Source organism: Heterocephalus glaber, unplaced genomic scaffold (genome assembly GCF_053883595.1).
Source record: "Heterocephalus glaber isolate CG9 unplaced genomic scaffold, H.glaber_assembly_v1.0 deba00000071, whole genome shotgun sequence".
Taxonomy (NCBI): domain Eukaryota; kingdom Metazoa; phylum Chordata; class Mammalia; order Rodentia; family Bathyergidae; genus Heterocephalus; species Heterocephalus glaber.
In genome coordinates this window covers 1,553,520-1,573,795 of record NW_028258137.1, presented here as the reverse complement: position 1 = coordinate 1,573,795, position 20,276 = coordinate 1,553,520, and the positions used below count along the sequence as shown (strand labels likewise).

Genomic DNA, 20,276 nt, shown 5'->3' with positions numbered 1-20,276 from the left:
ACAGCTCGGTCATTAGGCCAGGGAGGCCTGTACAACTAGGGTGGCCGTCTCTCCGCTCCAGGCACTCCTAGCCCATGGGGTCTAGAGATGCAGCCTGAGAAGCAAGGGCTCCACTTGGGGGCTGCCTTTGGGACAGGGGACACTGGGAAATCACACTAAGAATGAGCATGCCATGTGCTGAGCAGCTTCTGCAAGACGGATGATTTCCCATGTGCACAGGGCTTCCAGTCTGACTCTCCATCTTATCAGAGCATGAAATGTTTAGAAAGTGAAATGACATTAACAGAACTTTCTCACTGTCACGGCCACTTCCAAAACGCTACCCGGAACAGTTGGCGTATCTCGAAAAGCAGAGTCCTAGCCAGGACAGAGGACCCCCGGACTGCACAGTGGGAACTCGACAGCCCCATCTGGAGGCTGGTGTGCTGTGGGAGCCCTATAAACACCGCTTTTTTTGGCTGTTGCTTTTTTGTTTTGAGATAGGGTCTCACTATGTAGTCCAGGATACTGGCCTTGGACTTGCAGCAATTCTCCTGCCTCAGCCTCCCAAGTGCTAGGATTACAGCACCACACCTGTCAAATGGCTTTAAATAGCCCAGACAATACTCTGGAAAGCAGCATTCAGGTCCTGTGGGCAGCAGGTTTGTCAGGGAAGGAGAACCAGCTGAGCTAAAACAGCACCCGAGGGCATCATTTCTCAAAGGGTGCTCACTGCAGTACACACAGCCAAAGCCTGGGCGGCAGGTGGCGGGTTGGAGGGTGAGGTTGGTAAGGCGAGACCTCTGCTCAGGGAGCTCATTTTGACTAAGTGACTGCGGATAACAAAGCAAGAGGGGGCATGAGAAGGCCATGAGCATCTCTATAGAGAGAATGGACTTCTTTCTGGACTCAGTCAGGAAAAGGGAATCAATTTCAATCAGCATCGAGAGAGGCCAGTGGGACCTGAAAGATGAGTGGATGGGGTGGGGGTGAAAATGAGCTCTCAGAACTGTCTGGAAAAGGCAGAGGTAGAAAAGGTGGATGCCATGGTGAACTGCCTCTGCAGGCGGGCTGCTGGTGCTGGTGCTGGAGGGATGGAGCACAAGACAGCGTTTTACATCATTCTCCAACAAATGCACCGAGGGTCACAGAACTGCATATGCACAGCGTGTAGTGGGGAGACAGACACAGATCCTAACATGGCTGGGTCCAGTGTGAGAGGAGGAGAGTCGCTACCAGACAGTGAGTGGGCAGGTCCTGTGAGAGAGACAGTGACAGCACTCGAGCAGGTGGACCAAAGAGGCTTGGGGGGCAGGGCCTTCCAGTGGGCCTGTCACTGCACATGCAAGCAGGTGGCACAGTCCTAGCTGTTTCCAACAGAGTAAAAGATGGACTAAGGTGGAAGAGAAGAGAGAATGAAGGATGAGTCAAGAGGCAGGGACTGAGAAGGGGCAACAGCCTAGCAGGAGGAAGGGCTGAGGGTGGGGATCTGCAACACCAAGGACTGGGAGTTGGAAGAAGGAGTCCCAGGAAGGGAAGGAAAGGCAGTGTGCTGCCTGCAAGCACACACGTGTGCAGCATGCGCCCAAGAGCACAGCACAGACCACAGCGAGGACAGGCGCAGGAGCAGGTGTCAGGGCCGGATCCAGCAGCGGAAGAGGCAGCCAGGAGGCTGAGCAGCTGGTGGTAGGTCCCTAGAGTTTTGCTTACTGTATCAATCATCCTAAGCGCCTGTGAAATCTGTTCTGTCTTGTTTGGGCCCCCGTATTACTGCTTCTTATAAAACGATGTTACTGCATAAAAGGCTTGGTTAGTCTCTTTAAGTTCATATCTAACCCTAAACTGTAATTAACCCCCTCCTCCCAAGTCTGACTACGCTAACTAAACACAGCCTCCAAATCCTGGCTTTCTAAGAAAATGCTTTCCTCCAGCTTCTCTGCAGCCCTCAAGGGCCCTTCCTGTGAGCCAGACTGCCAGGGCATCTTGGCACTGGAGCTGACACAGTGCAGGAGGGCTGCACCTGGATAAGTGCCAGCCCAGGGGGTGAGGCCAGCAGCTGAATTCCCAGGGGGCCTGTGACAGATGGGAAGGGAGTGTAAGCTGCTAAAACCAGGCAGGCTCGGCTGCTCAGATGTACAAAGCACACCCATCCCAGGCCAACCACCCCGGGCCCAGGCATCAGAACAGCAACAAGACAGGACAGCCATCAAGGACTGGGGATGAAGCTCAGTGGCACTGCACCTGCCTGGCAAGCTCAAGGTCCCAAGTTCAATCCCCAGTGCCAGAAAAAAAAAAAAAAAAAGAAAGAGGCCAGTCCTTCAGAGCCCGCACACGCAGCCATGGCAAGGGACATACCTGTGGCACTGAGAACTGCTAAGAAAAAAGAACTCACTGAATCTTAAATGCCTGGCCTTTTGAGGTATAAAGCAATCCCAACCGTCAGAGAGCTCCAGGGATTAAATATACTACAGTCCACCGCAAGAACTCCATGCTGAAAGGAAATGCTGCTTCCAAAAGTCTGAGCCAAGAGACAGCGTCTGTTGGCAGCCTGCCCACCCGGCACACACCAGCTCATAAGGGAGGAGGAGACCAGCTTACCATCAGGCAGTTCGTCCGCAGCCTGAGTGCCACACAGAGCTGTTCCACTGTACGGGGGGAGCTGCATGAGGAATCAGAAAAAAAATTTCAATTCAACAGAATATTAACACACAACATGTGCTACTGCATCAAGACAACACTGCATTAAAACTCTACCCATGCAACTTCTCAGGACACTCCTTTTACCAGAATGCCACACAAGTCGGGAAAATCTGCATTACCTTCAACTACCCTAAGGGGAAAAGCACTACAGGAATGCTTTCAAATATTTATAATCACTGTTACACAGATCCAAAAATGAGGCTAAGGAATTGAAAATGAGCTCCATGGGTACACAAATCAGCTATAACACAGTGCTCCTGACAGCCTGCTTTCCCTCTCCCGGCTGCTCTGGCTGAGCAGACTCTTCTCTGCCCACTAGTGGCCATCTGCACTTCCTCTTCGCCATCAGGGCCGGGACAGGTCAGAGCTGAGAACACCCTCAGGGGGAAGGGGCCTTGGAACTGAGACTCCCTATCCAACACGGCGTACTAAAATAACAGAATCAATATCTAACATCACAGTTGTGATTTGGAAGAGAGAAGGCAATGGCACAGGTCTGGCTTCTTTGTAAAAAAGCAGAAGTTCTGTGAAACTCTCAAATACTTTCCCTCCTAGCTATTCCGTATTTACTCAAGAACTGGGAATACCTGACGCGGACATGTTTGGCACGAGAAAGTATAGGAGGAAAGGGGATGAGGTAAGCAGAAAAATCACTGCTACCTGAAGAAAACAAAAACAGCGCAACACCTTGGGGCAGCATTTCTCCAAGCCAAGCATTTCTCATGCCTTCCGAGGCTTGGAAACTGCTGTTTTATGAACTCTTAGCAAGACAATTCAGTCATTACAGAGAAGCTAAGAAAAAAACAGTGACTGGAAAGAACGCAGACTTGGAGCTGTGCGTTTCCCTCACCAGGGGGCAGCCCAGCACACAGCACAGATCCAGGACCGCAAAGCCTGAGATGGGGTGAGTTCCACCCTGCCAAGCCCCTAGCTGGCAGAGTGGCACTCACACCACAGAGCCAAAGCAGACAGTGCGTCTGTAAGGACAACGTGCACAGGGGTCTGGGAAGCACAACGCACAGCAGGTCCCTGCACTGTCACCAGAGCGCCTGCGCTTCCTGTCACAACACTCTGGGCCCCTGAAGGTGGCCATCTGAATTATTCTGAGGCACAAAAAGGAATCTGAATGACCGGCTACTCACACAAAATCACTGTAACATCAAGAAACCCTAGGGCCAGGGATTTAAATCAGTGGTGCCACCGCCTGTCTCCCAAGTGCAAGCTCCCGAGTTTGATCCCCGGTACCAAAAAAAAAAAGAAACCCTCTTTTTGGCTTTCATAACCTCATGCATCAGAACAATGGCTTCTTCATACTTACTGTATTCTGTTCCACTTGGAGAAGGAAAGACAGGAAAGCCTCCAGCCCTGGGCAGCATGTGGGGACGACAGACCAGGCTGACAGCCGGGGAGGGCACAGCGTGATGAAATGAGGTCTGCCCCCTGCAATCATGCAGTGTAACCCAAAGGGTGTGCTAATGCGCTCAGACCCTGACGCACCGCGGCGTCTAGTGGGGCCTTTGGAAAGTGACCAAGGTTAGACGAGTCATTAGCACGGGGCTCTCATGACTGAATGCTGGTGACTTCATGAGAGGGACAGAGACAGAACAGCTGTATTCCCCTGCAGCTCCATAGTAAGGCCAGAACCTGACCGGGCCCTGGACCTTGGACCTCTGTAACTGGGAGCCCAAATCCATCTCTTTCTTCACAGCTAACCTGCCACACGTACTTCATTATGGTACCGAAGGTCAGCCTATGCCGACTAGCCACACCAGACAGCAACACCCGCACTCAGAGCCACGGCCCAGCCCCTCCTATTCTGCTCCACACCTCGGGGAGGGGGTACTGCTTCCCTGGACATCAGACAGAGGAAGCCAGCGTTCAAGCAACAGTGGTGTTTCAGACTCCTCCTGGTGCTGTCACTGTTTCACCCTCCACTGAAAAGACCCACGAACCAGGACTCCCTACTTTGTCTTTGTTGGGGTTTTTTCTGGTACTGAGGATTGAACTCGGGTCCTTGTGCTTGCCAGGCAGGCGGCGATTGTTCTGTTTTTGAGACAGGGTCTTGCTATACATTCCAGGCTGGCCTTGGACTTACCATGTACCCCAAATGATCTCAAACTCAAGGCAATCCTTCTGCCTCAGCCTCCCAAGTTCTGGGATTGCAGGTGTGCCCAGCCAGGACTTTCTACTTTTGAAATCCCACTAGGACACCAAAGTGAGAACTGTCTTAAGTTCGCATTAATCCCTTAACTGCCCATATTCTCAATCTCTCTCTCTCTCTCTCTCTCTCTCTCTCTCTCTCTCTCTCTCTCTCTCCTCCTCTCTCTCTCTCAGCACAGACACCTACAGTCTGTGTGTACTCCGTTTCCTTGTACTTATTCAGTAATTGCTGAGGTACGAGTACTGTCTCCAGTACTGAGAGTCTGTATATTTTTCAGGAATAATGAGCATTTCCTCCCTGTTTTTTAGCATCAATGACATTATTATGGCTGAGGTCCCACATACTTATTAATAAGTTGACTGGATCTCTTTCCAAATGACTGACTATGCAGTGAAGGCCATCACTCACCCAGCCAGGAACCCCTGAGAGCAAACAGTAGTAACAGAGACTCTGAAATTATAATACTGAGAGGAACCCAGTCCAATTATGTTAGTCTGTGTTTCCCTTTGGGGGACAGACATTTGTTGTGCCCTCTCAAACTTTAATGCATGCTCAAAAACAAGAGAAAGAGAACTCAGACATGCTAAGATTTCTTTCTCTGTGTTCCCCCTCCCTCTGAGACAGGTCTCACTGTGTAGTTGAGGCCACCCTTGAATTCAATATGTAGTCCAGGCTGGCTTCAAATCTGGGGTGACCTTCCTGCCTCAGCTTCCCAAGGGCTGGAATGCAGGTGTGCACCACTCCGCCCAGCTATACTAAGATTTCTAAACCTAGAAATGACTGGTGACAGCCATTAGTTCTCCAAATAAAAGATTTGGCCTAACTTTACCATATCCATTACTTACATCTACTGTACTGACATTTGTCATCCCCCAAGTACCAGACCACACATTAGCCGATTTCCCAACATTTCTATAAAGTCAGTGAGGGTTTTCCATTTTTCTAAGAGGGGAAAGGCAGCAGGGGAAAGAGGCAAGAAGAAATGAAGAAACTGCCTAGGAAACTGTTGAAGTGGCAGAGCTGGACCAACTCCAGGTCTTCAAACTAGAAATATGGTGCATTTCCACTTTTCTATCAGATGAAAACCCAAATTTTATTCTAATACTTGCAAACAGTCACGCACTCACGCATATGTGCAAATGTAAGAAATACTATAAAGTACAGAAGGCAGGCTTTATAATTTTTTAAATCCTTAATCACAAAGAGCAGAGCAATTCTGCTGTTTCTGGCAAGTGCCGCTATACCTTCAGACATTAGCCACACACAGTGGCTCAGTGGGACCCCGGGCCTGGCCTCTGATCTCACTCTAAGGGTGAGCTCCTCTGTACAAAAACTCTTCACACATAAGTATTTATCAACCTGAAGAGCTAGTTAGGCATTATTAAAAGTTAACTAAGGCCAGGTACTAGTGGCACATGCCTTTAATTATAGCACCAAGCCTGGGAAGCTGAAGCAGGAAGATCACAAGTTTGAGCACTGCCTGGGTAACTTAGCATGACACTGTCTCGAAAAACTAAAACGATCCAGGCATATAGCTCAGTGGTAGAGCACTTGGCTATGTGCATAAACCCCTAGGTTTCAAAAATAAAGAAAGAAAGAAAGAAAAGATAGATAGATAGATAGATAGATAGATTTTACTTTATATACACTTTTCTTTTTTCCCTTTTTGTATTTTCAATATTTCATATTTGAAATATAAATTTGAGCCAGGCATGGTGGCACACACTTGAATACTAGCCCTTGGGAGGCACAAGCAAGAGATTTAAGGGTTCAATGCCAGCCTGAACTACACAGCAAGACCCTGTCTGAAAATAAATAAATAAATATGCATTTGAAAAAGGTCCCAGATAAGTTTTAATTAAGCTAAAGCAGAAATAACTAATCAGAGGGGAATCTGAACAGCCCGGGCAAGGTCTGGCACTCAATGGCAGTGTTCAGGCCTCATGTGGCCGCATCTCTGGGTTCCACCCCCAGCACTATAGAGGAGAAAGGGGGAAAATGTGAATGAATAATAAAATCTACAAGAATCATTTTAGGAAAATTCACGCCCATAAAGGTATTGATTCTCCTACAAACCAAGTCATAATTTTAATGCAATTCTCATAAAATTTCAGTAAGATTTTTCATGGGACTTGGCATGCTCAAGTACTTGTAACGAAGAATTAAAGACATGGGAGATCAAGGGTGCGTGGAGCAAGTGAGCACTCCCCGAGGCCGGCTCAGCACTCCAGCGGAGGACATGTGTGCCAGCCCCGGAGCAGGGCAGAAACCATGAGCACAGGGGAGATGTGTCCCGAGCAGGTTGGTGGGACACTGACACAACCTGCTAGGGTCCCAGGAAATGGAGCAGACTCCGCTCTCTCTCTCTCTCACACACACACACACACACACACACACAGATCAGTGCCTCTGCTTCATATCACACACTGAAAAACAAACAAACATCCTTATTCTCTCAGGAAGGGAGAAATTTCTTAATGACTTCTTAAAAACTAAAAATATAGAAACCATGAGGAAGAAGAAAAATCAATATACTCCCCTTTCCCAGCAAAATACCCCAACCAGTGCAGCATATATAAAGTTGAAATTCTCTGGTGGTAGAAAGAGACAACTATAATGTGCAAAACCAAAGATTACTAACCCTGTAAATCAAGAAGAGAAAGACTAAGCCAAATGATCTGAAATCACAGACAAGAGATATAGATCAAGTAATTCACAGAAGAGAAAACTTGTACGGTCAACAGACGTGAAAATACTGACACCGTGCCCCACTGTTTGTAATCTGGGAAATGTGTAAACAATGAGAACCCACTTATTACACAGGACAGTGACAAAAACTCTGGGTGTGCCAATGCTGAGAACTAGCAAAATCTGTTTAAAAGTGTGAGGGAGAAAACTCTTCAGTATGAGAAGGCAGGACAAAGCACGTTTACTGCCACATTTTTAAAAAGTTGAACCAAAAACCTAAAGGGTTCTCAATAGGAAAACAAGGAAATTATGGTTCATTTGACAGAGAGTACTAAAATCAAAGGACAAGAACAAATACACAAAAGTAGATAAACAGGAAGAATATAACATTAGCTTAATTAAACCACAAAAGGATGAATACAGAGTACCTGTCATCTAGGTGGCATTTTAAAGGCGGAGACACCAGTGGTAGCTGTCCTGCAGTACCTACAAGGTGAGTACCTCGGCCAGGAGCCGACACCCACTGAGCACAGCCCCGATGCACTCCCGAAGAAGGAGTGAGGTGGGAGAGGCTGCAAAGGAGGCTTCCACTGTCCCTGTGCAGTCTGATTTATTTTTAAAAGTCTAAAGCAAATACAGCAAAGCCTTAATAATGAGCAAATCTAGCTGATGGGTTCAGGGCATTTGTAGATCAGATTCAGTATTTTTCTATATATCAGAATTCTTCATTAAAAAACAAATTTAGAAAGTTAAATGGAAGCATAATCGTAAGTATATCTCATGTATTCACTGAAACAGTTTTGTCTTACCTCAACTGAAGAGCGAGGCGTCACAAAGAACTGATTGAATTCATCAGGGCTAAAATCTCCAAAAATATACTGAAAAAAACAAGAAGAGTCACCCATCACATAAAATATACAAATTATGTATGCCCCCTGCCCATAACACTGCAGAGAGCAAGGACTCTATGAAGCAGTTAGGCCGGAAGCCCCCAAGTCTTTTCTCAATCAACCCCTGAGGGTTTCAGCTGACATCTCTAAGGGTCCTATTTTCCAATTTCAAAAACAAAATGGCCTTTTCCATACATTGTCACAGAACACTCTGAAACTTACAAAGCTTGTTTTGAAATATGTCAATTGTTACAACAAGTTTAAGTCCTGCTTGCAAGAGAAAGGGACTCACGTGCCTCCCTCCATGCCCACCGCTGACCCAGATGGGCTACCTCTGCCGCAGTCTTCCCTGCCAAACCACAGACTGAAGAAAGGTGGGAAACTCGGCACAAGCGGAAAGACAGGAGAGCTCACGATCCAGATTAATGCTCTCTAAACATGTGTGTGTCCTTTTTTAAAAAATAAAAGTCCTATGGGCTCAGCCCCGGGGCTGCACACAAAGCAGCACCTGCCTTACCAACGATCCACCCCAGCCCCGTGTGCCGTTTATTTTGAAAATCATTTAAACCCGATGCACACACACACACTGGATAAGGCACAGCCCTGAGTTCACAGAACTCTGGATGAGTCTGGAAAAATGCGAGGTGACGCGAGAGTCTGGCAAGTGCCTACCAGTTCAGAAGCTAGCAGGAGTAGAAGCCAGTGCTGAGGGGAGCCGGTAAGAATGGGCTTCCCTAGCGACAGTCCCTGGTCAGCGTCTGCTCAGAGCCCGCAGCGCGAGCACCGGAGCAGGACGGGCACGGTGAGGTGGCCTGTGCAGCTCCCTCCCTCTCTGACTCAAAGGCGAGTACAGGCAGGAGCTCCAGGCTGCCTGGTAACTAAGTCTGACTCAGTCCACTCGGCACACATTAAGCAAAGGAAGGGGAAGTCCACAAGTGAAAAGGAAGCAGAAAACACAGGCTGCCATGAGAAGAGCTCTAGAGAATAGCAAAGTGTGCAATTTAAGCTACTAAATTTAAAATGCTGTATTTAAAAACTCAACAAGTTGTTCGCTTGTTAGTTTTTGGTACCGGGGAACTGGGGATCAAGCTCGGGACCTTGCGCTTGCGAGTCAGGTACCGGAACCACTGAGCTAAATCCCGGGCCCTCAACAAGTTTTAATAGAATCAACAAAGCTACAAAAAGCAACAGGGCAATATTCTGAAAGTTTAATGAAAAAGTACTTTGTTCCCAGAATTCTAGAGTATTTTTTCAGAGCTCTATCCCACAGTTAGATTATTACTCAAATGCATAAGGAAAATCACCACTCTGTGGTGCTGGGGACACAGCTCTGGGGTACAGCACCATGTAGCAGGTGTGAGGCCCTGGACTCCATCTCCAGCACCAGAGAGAAAAGGGACATTCCGGCTCCACGTGCACCCTCTTCTTGAAAAAGAGAAGCCCTGCTTATAAATCCTAGGAAACGAATTCAAGAGACACAAGCGTGGTGAACAATGAAGTAAAATCTAAAAAAACCCTAATATCGTAGCTGTGAAATTATTTAATGTTGAGAATCGCTAATCAGGAATTACGTTGTTTTGTTTAACACTAATAGTAGAAATGCTATATTTAAAGTTATCCATTATCTAATAGTAGAAATGCTATATTTAAAGTTATCCATTATCAGGACAACCCACTTTCCGGTCCCCCTTCTGTCTCAGGCAGAAGCTTTCTTTCTCCCAATAAATTTTAGAATGTGTTCTGTTGCTCTCTTTTAAAAAGGCTGTTGGAATTGTTTTTTTTTTTTTGGTACTGGGGATCGAACTAGGGACCTTGCGCTTGCGAGGCAGGCGCCAGAACCACTGAGCTACATCCCCAGGCCTCTCCCAATAAATTTTTCCTACTCTTAACCTCTCTTGTTCCTAGAATTCATTCTTCAATTTTAGAGAACACGAACTCGCTTTTTGGATATCTAGTAGGTTTGGGAGTTACATCTCTTACCCCTATATCATTTTGGAGGTCTTCCACTGAGATTACTGGTCAGGGATGGCATCCTACTTAAGGATAACAAATGAGAGTTTTCTTTATGTCATTTAATGTCTTGGGATCAGATGGAGGTGTTTGACTGAAAGACTATTCCATACTAAGATGGACATGGATTCAATTCAACTACTAAAATGACCACGGTTGATAAAATGTATTTTAAAAGTGCTTAACATCCAGATGAAATTATAATAGTTAAGCTCACTGCTCCTACTGAAATACTTAAGTCACTGATCTTCTCTTCTGGGTGTTCAACAACTAAAGTTTGGAGATCAAAACTAGAAAAGTAACTGGGCTAAGAGGACAGCCAATATTTAGGCCCTGGCCCCTCAAGGTCAATAAAGAATCCAGGACATGAAGGAACCTTTCCTCCAGGATCCTACATCTTTGCTAAAACTAGAGAGATTTATGACAAAGTATCAGACTTATATATAACCTCTATCAATGAAAGAATCTGAGTCAGCAGGTTACAATCACTATTCCAGTATCTAAAGAGGCTGCCAACTCCAAGCAGTCACACAAATGGAGCCAAGGACAAATGTGCTAGACTTCTTCTTTTTTTTTGGTGGGGGGGATCAAACTCGGGACCTTGCGCTTGGGCGAGGCAGGCAGTGGAACCACTGAGCTAAATCCCCGGCCCTGCTAGACTTCTTTTACCAGGATCCACTAGGTCGACCTTATAAACAGCTCATAACTGCTAAACTACGTAATGACTTCTATTTTGGATTCTGAGTCCCCTGGACCTTCTCCTTATCCTCTTTGTTGGAGGCTATTACTTCCAGTGCAAACCTTTGTTGGCTATATTCATAGCAGTCCAGCTGACCTTATTATTTAGCCCGTATATTCTTAACTGTTTCTTCGGCTTTTGTCTCCTCCAGACTCAAAGCTATATGGCTACCAACATGACAATGCCTGGCACCTATCGAGGGCCTTTAGATAAGACTCTGTAGAGTAACTCTGACTGCTGATTACAACTACCACCCTCTTTAGCTCGAAGTAGCCAGAACTGTCTTCGTCCTTTGCCCCCTCATAGCAGTTAGGGGTACTTCTTCAGAGGGGGGAATATTATAGATAGGTAAGTTAATTAGATATCTTGTTGGCAGGTAGACAGGACCTCCCTTAAGGTGCCAGCCCTCCAGGAGCCAACACAGCAAGGAACCAACATGGAGAACAATTGAGGCTTGGGCGGGGGATTTAGCTCAGTGATTCCGCCGCCTGCCTTGCAAGCCAAGGACCCGAGTTCAATCCCTGGTACCAAAAAAATTCAGCTAGGGCTGAGGATTTAGCTCAGTGGTTCCGCTGCCTGCCTTGCCAGTGCAAGGTCCCCAGTTCGATCCCGGGTACCAAAAAAAGTTCAGTTTGCAGGGCATAGTGGTACACACCTGTAATCTCAGCACTCAGGAGGCTGAGGCAGGAGGATGATCCCAAGTCTGAGGCCAGCCTGGAATAATGAGTTCAAGGCAAGCTGGGAACACAGTGAGACCCTATCTCAAATAAAAAAAAAGAAAGTTCAGGTTTTACCAACTTCACTACAAGCTTTCTGTGCTTTCAAACAAAAATTATTTTAAAGGTTTGATCACCAGCACTACAAAAAAAAAAAAAATTATTATTTTAGGGGCTAGGGGCCTGGCTCAGTGGCAGAACATTTGCCCAGCATGGAAAAGGCATGGAAGAGGCCCTCCCTTCCACCCCCAGCTGCACCAAAGAAAAGAAGAAAGTGTATGTGTTTGGCCAAATGAGGACTGTCACAGGGTGGGGTAGGGAAGGGCATGCAGACCCATTCACATGAATAGCATCAATCATAGAAAACTGAAGTGGACACTCAATCCACTCCCTGCTGGGATCTGTGCTGCACGGGGTGGAGCTCTGCTGGAAAGGACATCACAAGGTTGATGACAGCATCAGATTCGGACAGGACAGGCGGCAGGAGGGAGGCACTGGTCACAGTGCGAACGTCTGAAGACAGTGACTACAGTGTGGCTGTGCCATGTGAGAGAACGGCCCCGTTCTCGGGAGACCCACAAGCCCAGGTCTGGGGGAAAGGTCATGGCGCACAGAATCCAGCCTCCGAGCTCAGGAACCAGGTGTGCCAGTGCCGCTCAGCAGGTGTCCACTCCACCTGTGTCTTGTTTACAGAACTAAGGGACTAAACAGGTGGGTGGTATCAGACCAATCTGGGTAAGAGCTATTTTTCTTTCTACAGCTTTTGTAAACTTGAAAATTATTTCCAAACAAAGAGAAAGCTAAGCATGCCCAAGGGCCAAGGTTCAATCCCTAGCATCATTAAAAAGCAAAACAAAACTGAAAATCACATTCACCTCTCTACTTAGAGTAAAATATTTTCCTTTCTCTGGAGGGTTAATAAATTTATGTTAAAGCCTGTAGTCTGTTATGTGTGGGGGAAAATATTGTAGGTGTTTGCATAAAATAAAGATGAAAAAGACTGGTACCCAACGACGCAGGATTTGTAATCTAGTGAGGAAGGAGACGCCACTAATAACAAGTTAGTTTTGACCTACAGGCCAGAGATAAAACATAAGACAATGAAGTTGGCGCAAGGTCCTGAGCTCGATCCCTGGTACCAAAAAAAAAAAAAGACAATGAAGTTAGCACAGGGAACTGCAAAGGCCAGGCTTTCTGGCCTTTCCAAAGTGCACCGCAGGGCCGAGGCCATGTGTGGTTGCCATAAAGGATACAAGAGCACCTAAAGGCCTCTGCAACCAGCAGAGTGTATACACTGCCAGCAGTAACTACTGCTCTGTCACATGCTGTAAACGCAGGGAAACACTCTGGACCCTATGCAAGCCTCACCAGAGCTGGAAGAATTATTAGTCAAAGGGCTGAACAAGAAAGCACCATCAGTCAGGTGTTGTGGCACATGTCTGTAAGTCCAGCACTCCAGGAGGCTGATGCAGGAGGATCACAAGTTATAGCTCAGACTGAGGAACTCAGCAAGTTAGTAAGGCTCTGTCTCCAAAACACACACACACACACACACACACACACACACACACACACACACACACACACAGAGCCTGGAGATGTAGCTCAGTGCAAAGGCTTTGGGTTCAATCCCCAGGACAAGACAGACAGACAGACAGAACAAGAAATCAGCATCGAGTGGGCCTTTGGCATGTGCTGTGACCTCACAGTGCACGTCAGCAGTCACAGTCGGGACTGTGCCACCAGGGCCCGGCATCTGCACTGCCTTCAGTGCTCATCGGGGCAGCTGCTGCCCACCGGCACTGGGAGCAAAGCTGAGTCCATCCCCATCCCCATCCCCGTCCCCGCTCCCTGCCTTCAAGACTCTCGCTGTTCATCTGTTTATTTCCTGACCCTTCCAGAAAGGACAAGAAGGAAACACTTACACAGGTGCAGCGGCACATACCTGTAACTGGCTCCTCGGGAGGCTGAGGTGGGAGGATCCTAAGTTTGAGGCCAGCGTGGGCTACCCAGTGAGATCTGTCGCAAAACTTACAATAAAAAATGAAAAGCGCTGGGGATGTAGCTGGGGGAAGAGGACCTCTGGGTTCAATCCCCAGAAACACACACTTCAGGAAAGACAGAGCAGGCACACTGCACAGATGGGATGCAACAAAAGACACCTGGCCAAAGCATAGGTTGCCCGGGCCACTTTTGGCGTCATCTTCTGGAGGAAACTGGGGTCATCTCAGTATTAAAGGGTCCTGGGGAAGGGGCTGGGCAAAACAGGACACACCAGCGGCTGTACTAGCTGAAAAGCAAAGTGCACTCGGAAAGAAATTCTTCACTCCCCGCCCACGGAAGGGGAGGGAGAGGTCTACCCCGGCCTGCACTTCCGCACCTCTACTCTGCAGACCTAAGGGAGCCACAGGAAAGCGAAGACGACTGCGGCAGCGTGGCACTAGGGGGCGACAGAGCACAGCACGCTGAGCCCTTTATTCATCTCTAGAAACTCAAATAAATAAATATGCAGGCTGCCTCTAAATTCACGCTCTTTGCCAGGGATTTAGCTCAGTGGTTCTGGAGCCTGCTTTGCAAGTGCAAGGTCCCGAATTCGACTTCCGGTACCAAAAAATAAAATAAAATAAAATAAATTCACGCTCTTTGCCTTCAAAACGGCTGATGGCAATAGGAGAGCTGGCTGTGAGGCACTCAGGTCATACTCTGCATGTGGGTGGACAGCCATCACCAAGCTCTAGAATAATCTCCCATCCTCAGACCCAACACCAGGCGTGGTGCAAGGAGTGTGACCAGGTCCCACTCTAAGAGAGCACATGATTCTCCTCTCGCTTCCTGCTGATGTTGAGTACCTCCTTTTGGGAGGCGTGAGGAAACAAGGAGTCTAAACTGGTTTGAGATGAAAGTGTTAATTCAACTATAAAATGAAGATGTAATGGACAACCTCTAGAGTTCTTCCCAGTTCCAAAAGGACCTCCTGGTCGTGACAAGGATTAAGACACAGATTTGGAACTGTCATCAGATGGAACGTGCGCTGCTCGATGAACCTGGCCGGCAAGCTGCTAACTGAAAGAAGCCAGCTGCAAAGGATCGGTCCAAAGGGGCCAATCCACAGAGACAGGAAGCAGGCTGGAGGTGCCTGGGCTAGGGGACAGGGACAGTGGGGAACAACTGCCAATAGACATGGAGTTTTTCAGGGATGATAAGACATGGTGATAGTTGGCTGGTGATAACTGCACAATTGTGAATATACTAAAACCCACTGAAATAGCACGGCAGGTGAGTGTTTCAATAAAATAAAAGAAGAGAAAAACAGGTCAGTATGTGGCTCAAAAGAGAAGTTACTGCTCACAGCACAGCACGGGATGGATGCTAACTGACTGAACAGTCGAACTGTGCTTTCAGCTCTGGAAAGCGCTGCATGTGGGCCTGGGGCTCTGAAGACACTGCAAATGGTCAGTGCACAGCAGGATTTACTGAGTGCCAACTATCCACACTGCACTGTGGGAGAGAGTGAGAATGAATCTTTAAATAAACACAGGGGTCGGGACAGCTACAGCTTTGGCACAATGCAAGTGAACAGCAGTTGCAAAAGCAGACAAAGGAAAGTTATGTTCCTCCACTGACTGAGCTCCTGGAGATTTCTGCTTCACTTTCCTGGTACAGAGAGGGTCTTGGAAAGAAGAGACAAAGTGGACAAATCCCGTCACAGTGCCACTCCTGGACAGCACCTCTCCTGCTCGGAACCAAGCACTGCAGACTTCGGTCTGCTCTCCCTATCCGTGTGTTTCCTTGGACTGCTATTGTCCTGCCAAAAAGGGATCCTCTCACCTTCTAAAATGCAGTTTTTAAATGGCTGGCTGCATTCTTTCAGTGCTTTCTTGGAGATTCTGAGCTAAACTTGGTTTCCACAGACTGCATCTCCGAAGTAGAAAAGATGATTCACTTAGATACCCAATTTTACCAGCTTACCAGGCCTGTGTTTATGGTTGAGCTAAATTACTGAATGAGAGTTAAGTTTTAACTTGTTCCACGTGTACTGAACAGGACACTACAAGGACTTTCATTATCCAAGGCCTTCCTTTCTATAAAGAGTTTTCTTCACAGGGAGCAGAGCAGCTGGTAAGGGTAGGAAGTGAATGAGGAAACACTTTCTGGACAGCCCTAGTGGGGGTTCAAGATTCCTCCTATTTTCATATCTGTTACAATCACCTTAATGCCCATCTTTTTTTTTTTTTTTTTTCCTTTGGTACTGGGGATCAAACTCAGGACTTTGAGCTTGCAAGGCAAGTCCCGGAACCACTGAGCTAAATCCCTGGCCCCTTGATGCCAATCTTAAGAGAGAAGAAAAGGAAATGAAAAAGAAATCGAAGACGAATAAAAAAAGAAGCCATAGCAGAAACAGTTCTGTCTGTGCTCAGACCCGAGCTGAAGGGGCAGTGACCTCACTGGCTGCCTGGATAGAGGTAGGGCTTCATGATAAAGAGTAATGAAGCAACTTTTTAGGCACTGAGTGTGGTGATCATTAAAATGGATATATTTATTGAGTCAAATTATACTTCAGAAAGGTTTTTTTAAAAACGACTGATGGACAGGCAAGGTGGATGAGGCAGCTTTTAGAGTTTAAAAATAACAGGGAGGTGGGAGGGAGGTGGTGCATACCTGTAATCCCAGCTATTCAGGAGACTGAGGCAGAAAGATCTGCAAAATAGAGACTCTGCCTCAAAAATAAAATCAAGGGGCCAAGGATTTAGCTCAGTGGTTTAGCCGCCTGCTGCGCAGGCGCAAGGACCAGAGTTCGATCCCCGGTACCCCCCCCCAAAATAAATAAATAAAATCAAATGCCATGGAGCAATTTTAATCTTTCATTTTCACATAAGTAGAATTCTGAAATCTGTGAACTAGTAAGCATCCACATATTGAGATTTTTAAAAGACTTTGCATTGCTTGGTTTAAAGACACCTAAAAATGTTGTACACCGTATTTGTATTCTGCTACCTGCCTCACATCAGTGGTGCCCACACACTGTTAAGCCTGTGTCCCTTCATCACTCAGCCATCTCAAATCACACCTGCTTGGCTCAGCCCTGACTGCCTTGGAGACCCGCTCCCCATGTCCTCCAACCCGACACCACACACAGACAACTACTGACAAAACACTGAAGCAAAACCTTAGTGTTTCACTGAACAATGCTAAGAGAACAGATACTTGTAAGTGCCATCTATTTTACAAGACCTGTCACTTAATAAAATATGCTGGAGCCAAGCCAACAAGCGTGGCTCCTGAAAGGTACCTGCCAGAAAGGAAAGCACATGGCCAAAGCAGAGCTTCATTTTGAAGGGCACCCATGAACACAGAAGTCTGATGACATAAATGATTTCCTTCTGAAGTGTTGGCATTGCCAGCGGCCTCTTTCAATACCTTGGAAATCCAGAGCTGCCTAATGGGCAGTACCAGTAAGAGCTGTTACATATAGTTAGTTCCCTCCCCTTCCAATTTGTGAAATAAGTCCACATAGCATTTTTGCTTTAATAAGCTGCCTTGGTTGTTTTGTGGGGTTTTTTTGGTACCGGGGATCAAACTCCGGTCCTTGAGCTTGCAGGGTAGGCAGTGGAACCACTGAGCTAAATCCCCGGCCCTGCTTTGGTTGTTAATGAAAACAAAGTTTTATTAGATGGGTCAGTCAAAAAAGTAAAAAGCTGCAAAATCACTGTTTGCAGAAAATAAAAGAATGCAAAAAAAGGGTTCGGATAGCTGTGTTCTGCCCAAATCCCTAAGGAAACAGTTCGTCATATACTTTCTCAATTTTTCACCTAATGATCTGATGAAAAATGTCTTTCACAGGTTTTAATTCTGCATGTTTAGCTTACTGGCCAAAGTATAACACAGCGGTTTGTACTCCATTCTTTTCTGTTTTGTTTTATTTTTGGTACCGGGGATCGAACTCGGGTCCTTGCACTTCTGAGACAGGCAGTGGAACCACTGACCTAAGGACCCCCCCCCCCGTACTCTGTTCTTTATTAATTTAAATTCACTATTCTCACTTAAATCCTTTTTTAATTCATAAGGATTTCATTTATAATGAGCTGAATGGAACCAGAGTCCAAACCAATAAAACTGAGATTGAAATGATTATTTAATTGCATCAAACCCAACCCCTAAAAATAAATATCTGCATACAAAATATTTTTAAAGAAGAGAATAGGGCCAGGGATTTAGCTCAGTGGTTTCACCGCCTGCTGCGCAAGCACAAGGACCCGAGTTCGATCCCCGGTACCCCCCCCCCAAAAAAAGAGAATAGTGTAGCATAAAAATGTAACCTGGGACTTCAGGAAGTGGGCCTTCAGGTGAGTATGTGGATCTCAGGAGTTGAACTCCCACCCGGGAGGGCAGGGCTCTCACCCCATCAGCTCTCAAGACTTTTCTGTACAGAAGCAGCAGGCCTGACCCACGTGGTGACCACCTGGCTGGGGAGGAGGTCAGCACCAGGGCAGGAGCCTGCCGGGACCATGCACAACCCTAGCCGAGCAGCCCCAGCTAGCCCTGCAGCAGGCCTGGGTCAGGGGCTGAGGCAGAAGCCAGGCCTCACCCAGGCCAGCGGATTGCAGCTGGCAGTCAGACTCAGAATGCTGGGCAGGGGTGTTTCCTTGACCCACCTAGAAGAAAGCTGTCCCGACAGGGCCTGGGGTGAGTAGGAGAAGCAAAGCCAAAAGCAGGAAGGGGAACAGAACCACTCTCTATCCAGTTATGCCCCAAAACAAAAAGAAATTAGAAAGCAATCCGAGATAATTATTCACTCTATAAGCTGATGAGCAACATCCAAAAAGACATCTTTAAAATGTGAACTCTTAGGGCTGGGGATTTAGCTCAGTGGTTCTGCCGCCTGCCTCCCAAGCACAAGGACCTGAGTTTGATCCCTGGTTCCAAAAAAAAAATGTGAACTCTTGGGCTAGAGATGTAGCTCAGCGGCATAGTGCCTGCCTGGCAAGCACAAGGTCCCGAGTTTGATTTCTGGTATGGAGAAAAAAAATAATAAGATGTGAACTCTCTTAGGGTTCTCAAGGGTTGCAAATAACAATTTAACAAAGACAAAGAATATCAAAGCTAAATGTCAATCTGAAGAGAAACTACAATACAACTAGAAATAATTTGACAGTAAAACTCCCATGCAACTTTTCAGGACTGTCTTTTGCACAAAAGACTTCGTTTGTAAATGAATTCATTCCCTACTTGCTTCTATTCACTGAGATCTCACCTGGACACCCACCAATGCCCTTTCTAAAAATAACCTCCCAATCCAAGGTCACTCTTGTTTTCCCACGCCTGTCATTCTCCCTAAAGCATTAGAGACAAGACCACCTGCACACATGCCCTTCCCTCTGGTGGCTTCCGCAACTCCACAGCACCCGAGTCGGTCCCTTACCCAGCCACCTAACCTCTTCTGGGCTGGCACGCAGGCGTGCAGCCGACCTACCCTCGCAGCTTCCACCACGATGACTAATTCCAAACTCAACTCTTCAGCTTGGACTGCTCAATTATATTCCAGTTCCATCTTTCAAACCGTCAAACCCACAACACTTTCACATTTATATTCTAGTCTAACCTTAAAGGGTCACTACTGTCTCAAAACAAGCCTCTACACTGTGTCAATGGCACACTATGTTTTTCTTCCAATCTCTTGGGTGAGAAACTTTGAAAATGTCTTGAATTGTATACTCTTTCCATTCCAAATATGCTAAGACAATCACAAATCCCAAATTGCTGGGACAGTCTCAGTGAAATATCAAATTTTCCAGAATATATTTGGCAAGAACAACAGCAACTGGGCTGGGGATTTAGCTCAGCAGTGCTGCACATGCCTTGGAAGCTCAAGGTTCTGAGTTCTTTCCCTAGCACCAAAAAGAAAAAAAAAAAAAAGTACAGCAGCAACTGAATAAACTGAAATAAGGATTATAATTAATTAATCCAGGGCCAGGGATTTAGCTCAGTGGTGCCTCACCTGCCTTGCAAGCACAAGGTCCTGAGTTTGAACCTTAGTACCGAGAAGAAAAAAAAAAGAAAAGAATATAATTAATTAATCCATACCAAAATCACCTGCAATTGAAGACTAAAGAAAAACATCTCTACAGATCACAGGCAAGAGAAGCAGCTTTCTGACGATGTATTAGAACTCAGTAAGTTCACTTAAAAAGTCAAACAACAGATCCATCTCCTCTTCAGTCCCGCGGACGGGACCCATGCAGCCCAAGCTCTGCTTACACCTCCCACACCTGACATGTGCAGCAGCTACCTAGAGAAATGCCCAGCCCTGGCCAGACTCCCAAGTGCTGACAGAATGGTTAATGAACCTACACGGTTTGTCACCACACCAGACATATGCTCAACACCAAAGGCTG

General features: G+C 46.7%; 1 protein-coding gene across 3 annotated transcripts in view; it reads right to left on the bottom strand.

Moving 5' to 3' along the window:
• Positions 1 to 20,276, bottom strand: part of Usp10 (ubiquitin specific peptidase 10) — a 62,665-nt gene that overhangs the window by 25,261 nt on the left and 17,128 nt on the right. For 2 of the 3 annotated variants that reach the window (XM_004842724.3, XM_087198442.1), the window contains exons 2-3: positions 8,338 to 8,406; positions 2,578 to 2,638 (exon numbers count right to left, since the gene is read on the bottom strand). In XM_004842724.3, coding sequence (XP_004842781.3) covers positions 2,578 to 2,638; positions 8,338 to 8,406 — 130 coding nt within the window. Of the gene's footprint in view, positions 1 to 2,577; positions 2,639 to 3,997; positions 4,883 to 8,337; positions 8,407 to 20,276 lie in introns of those variants that run through there. The other variant, XM_004842723.4, reaches the window with a different exon arrangement.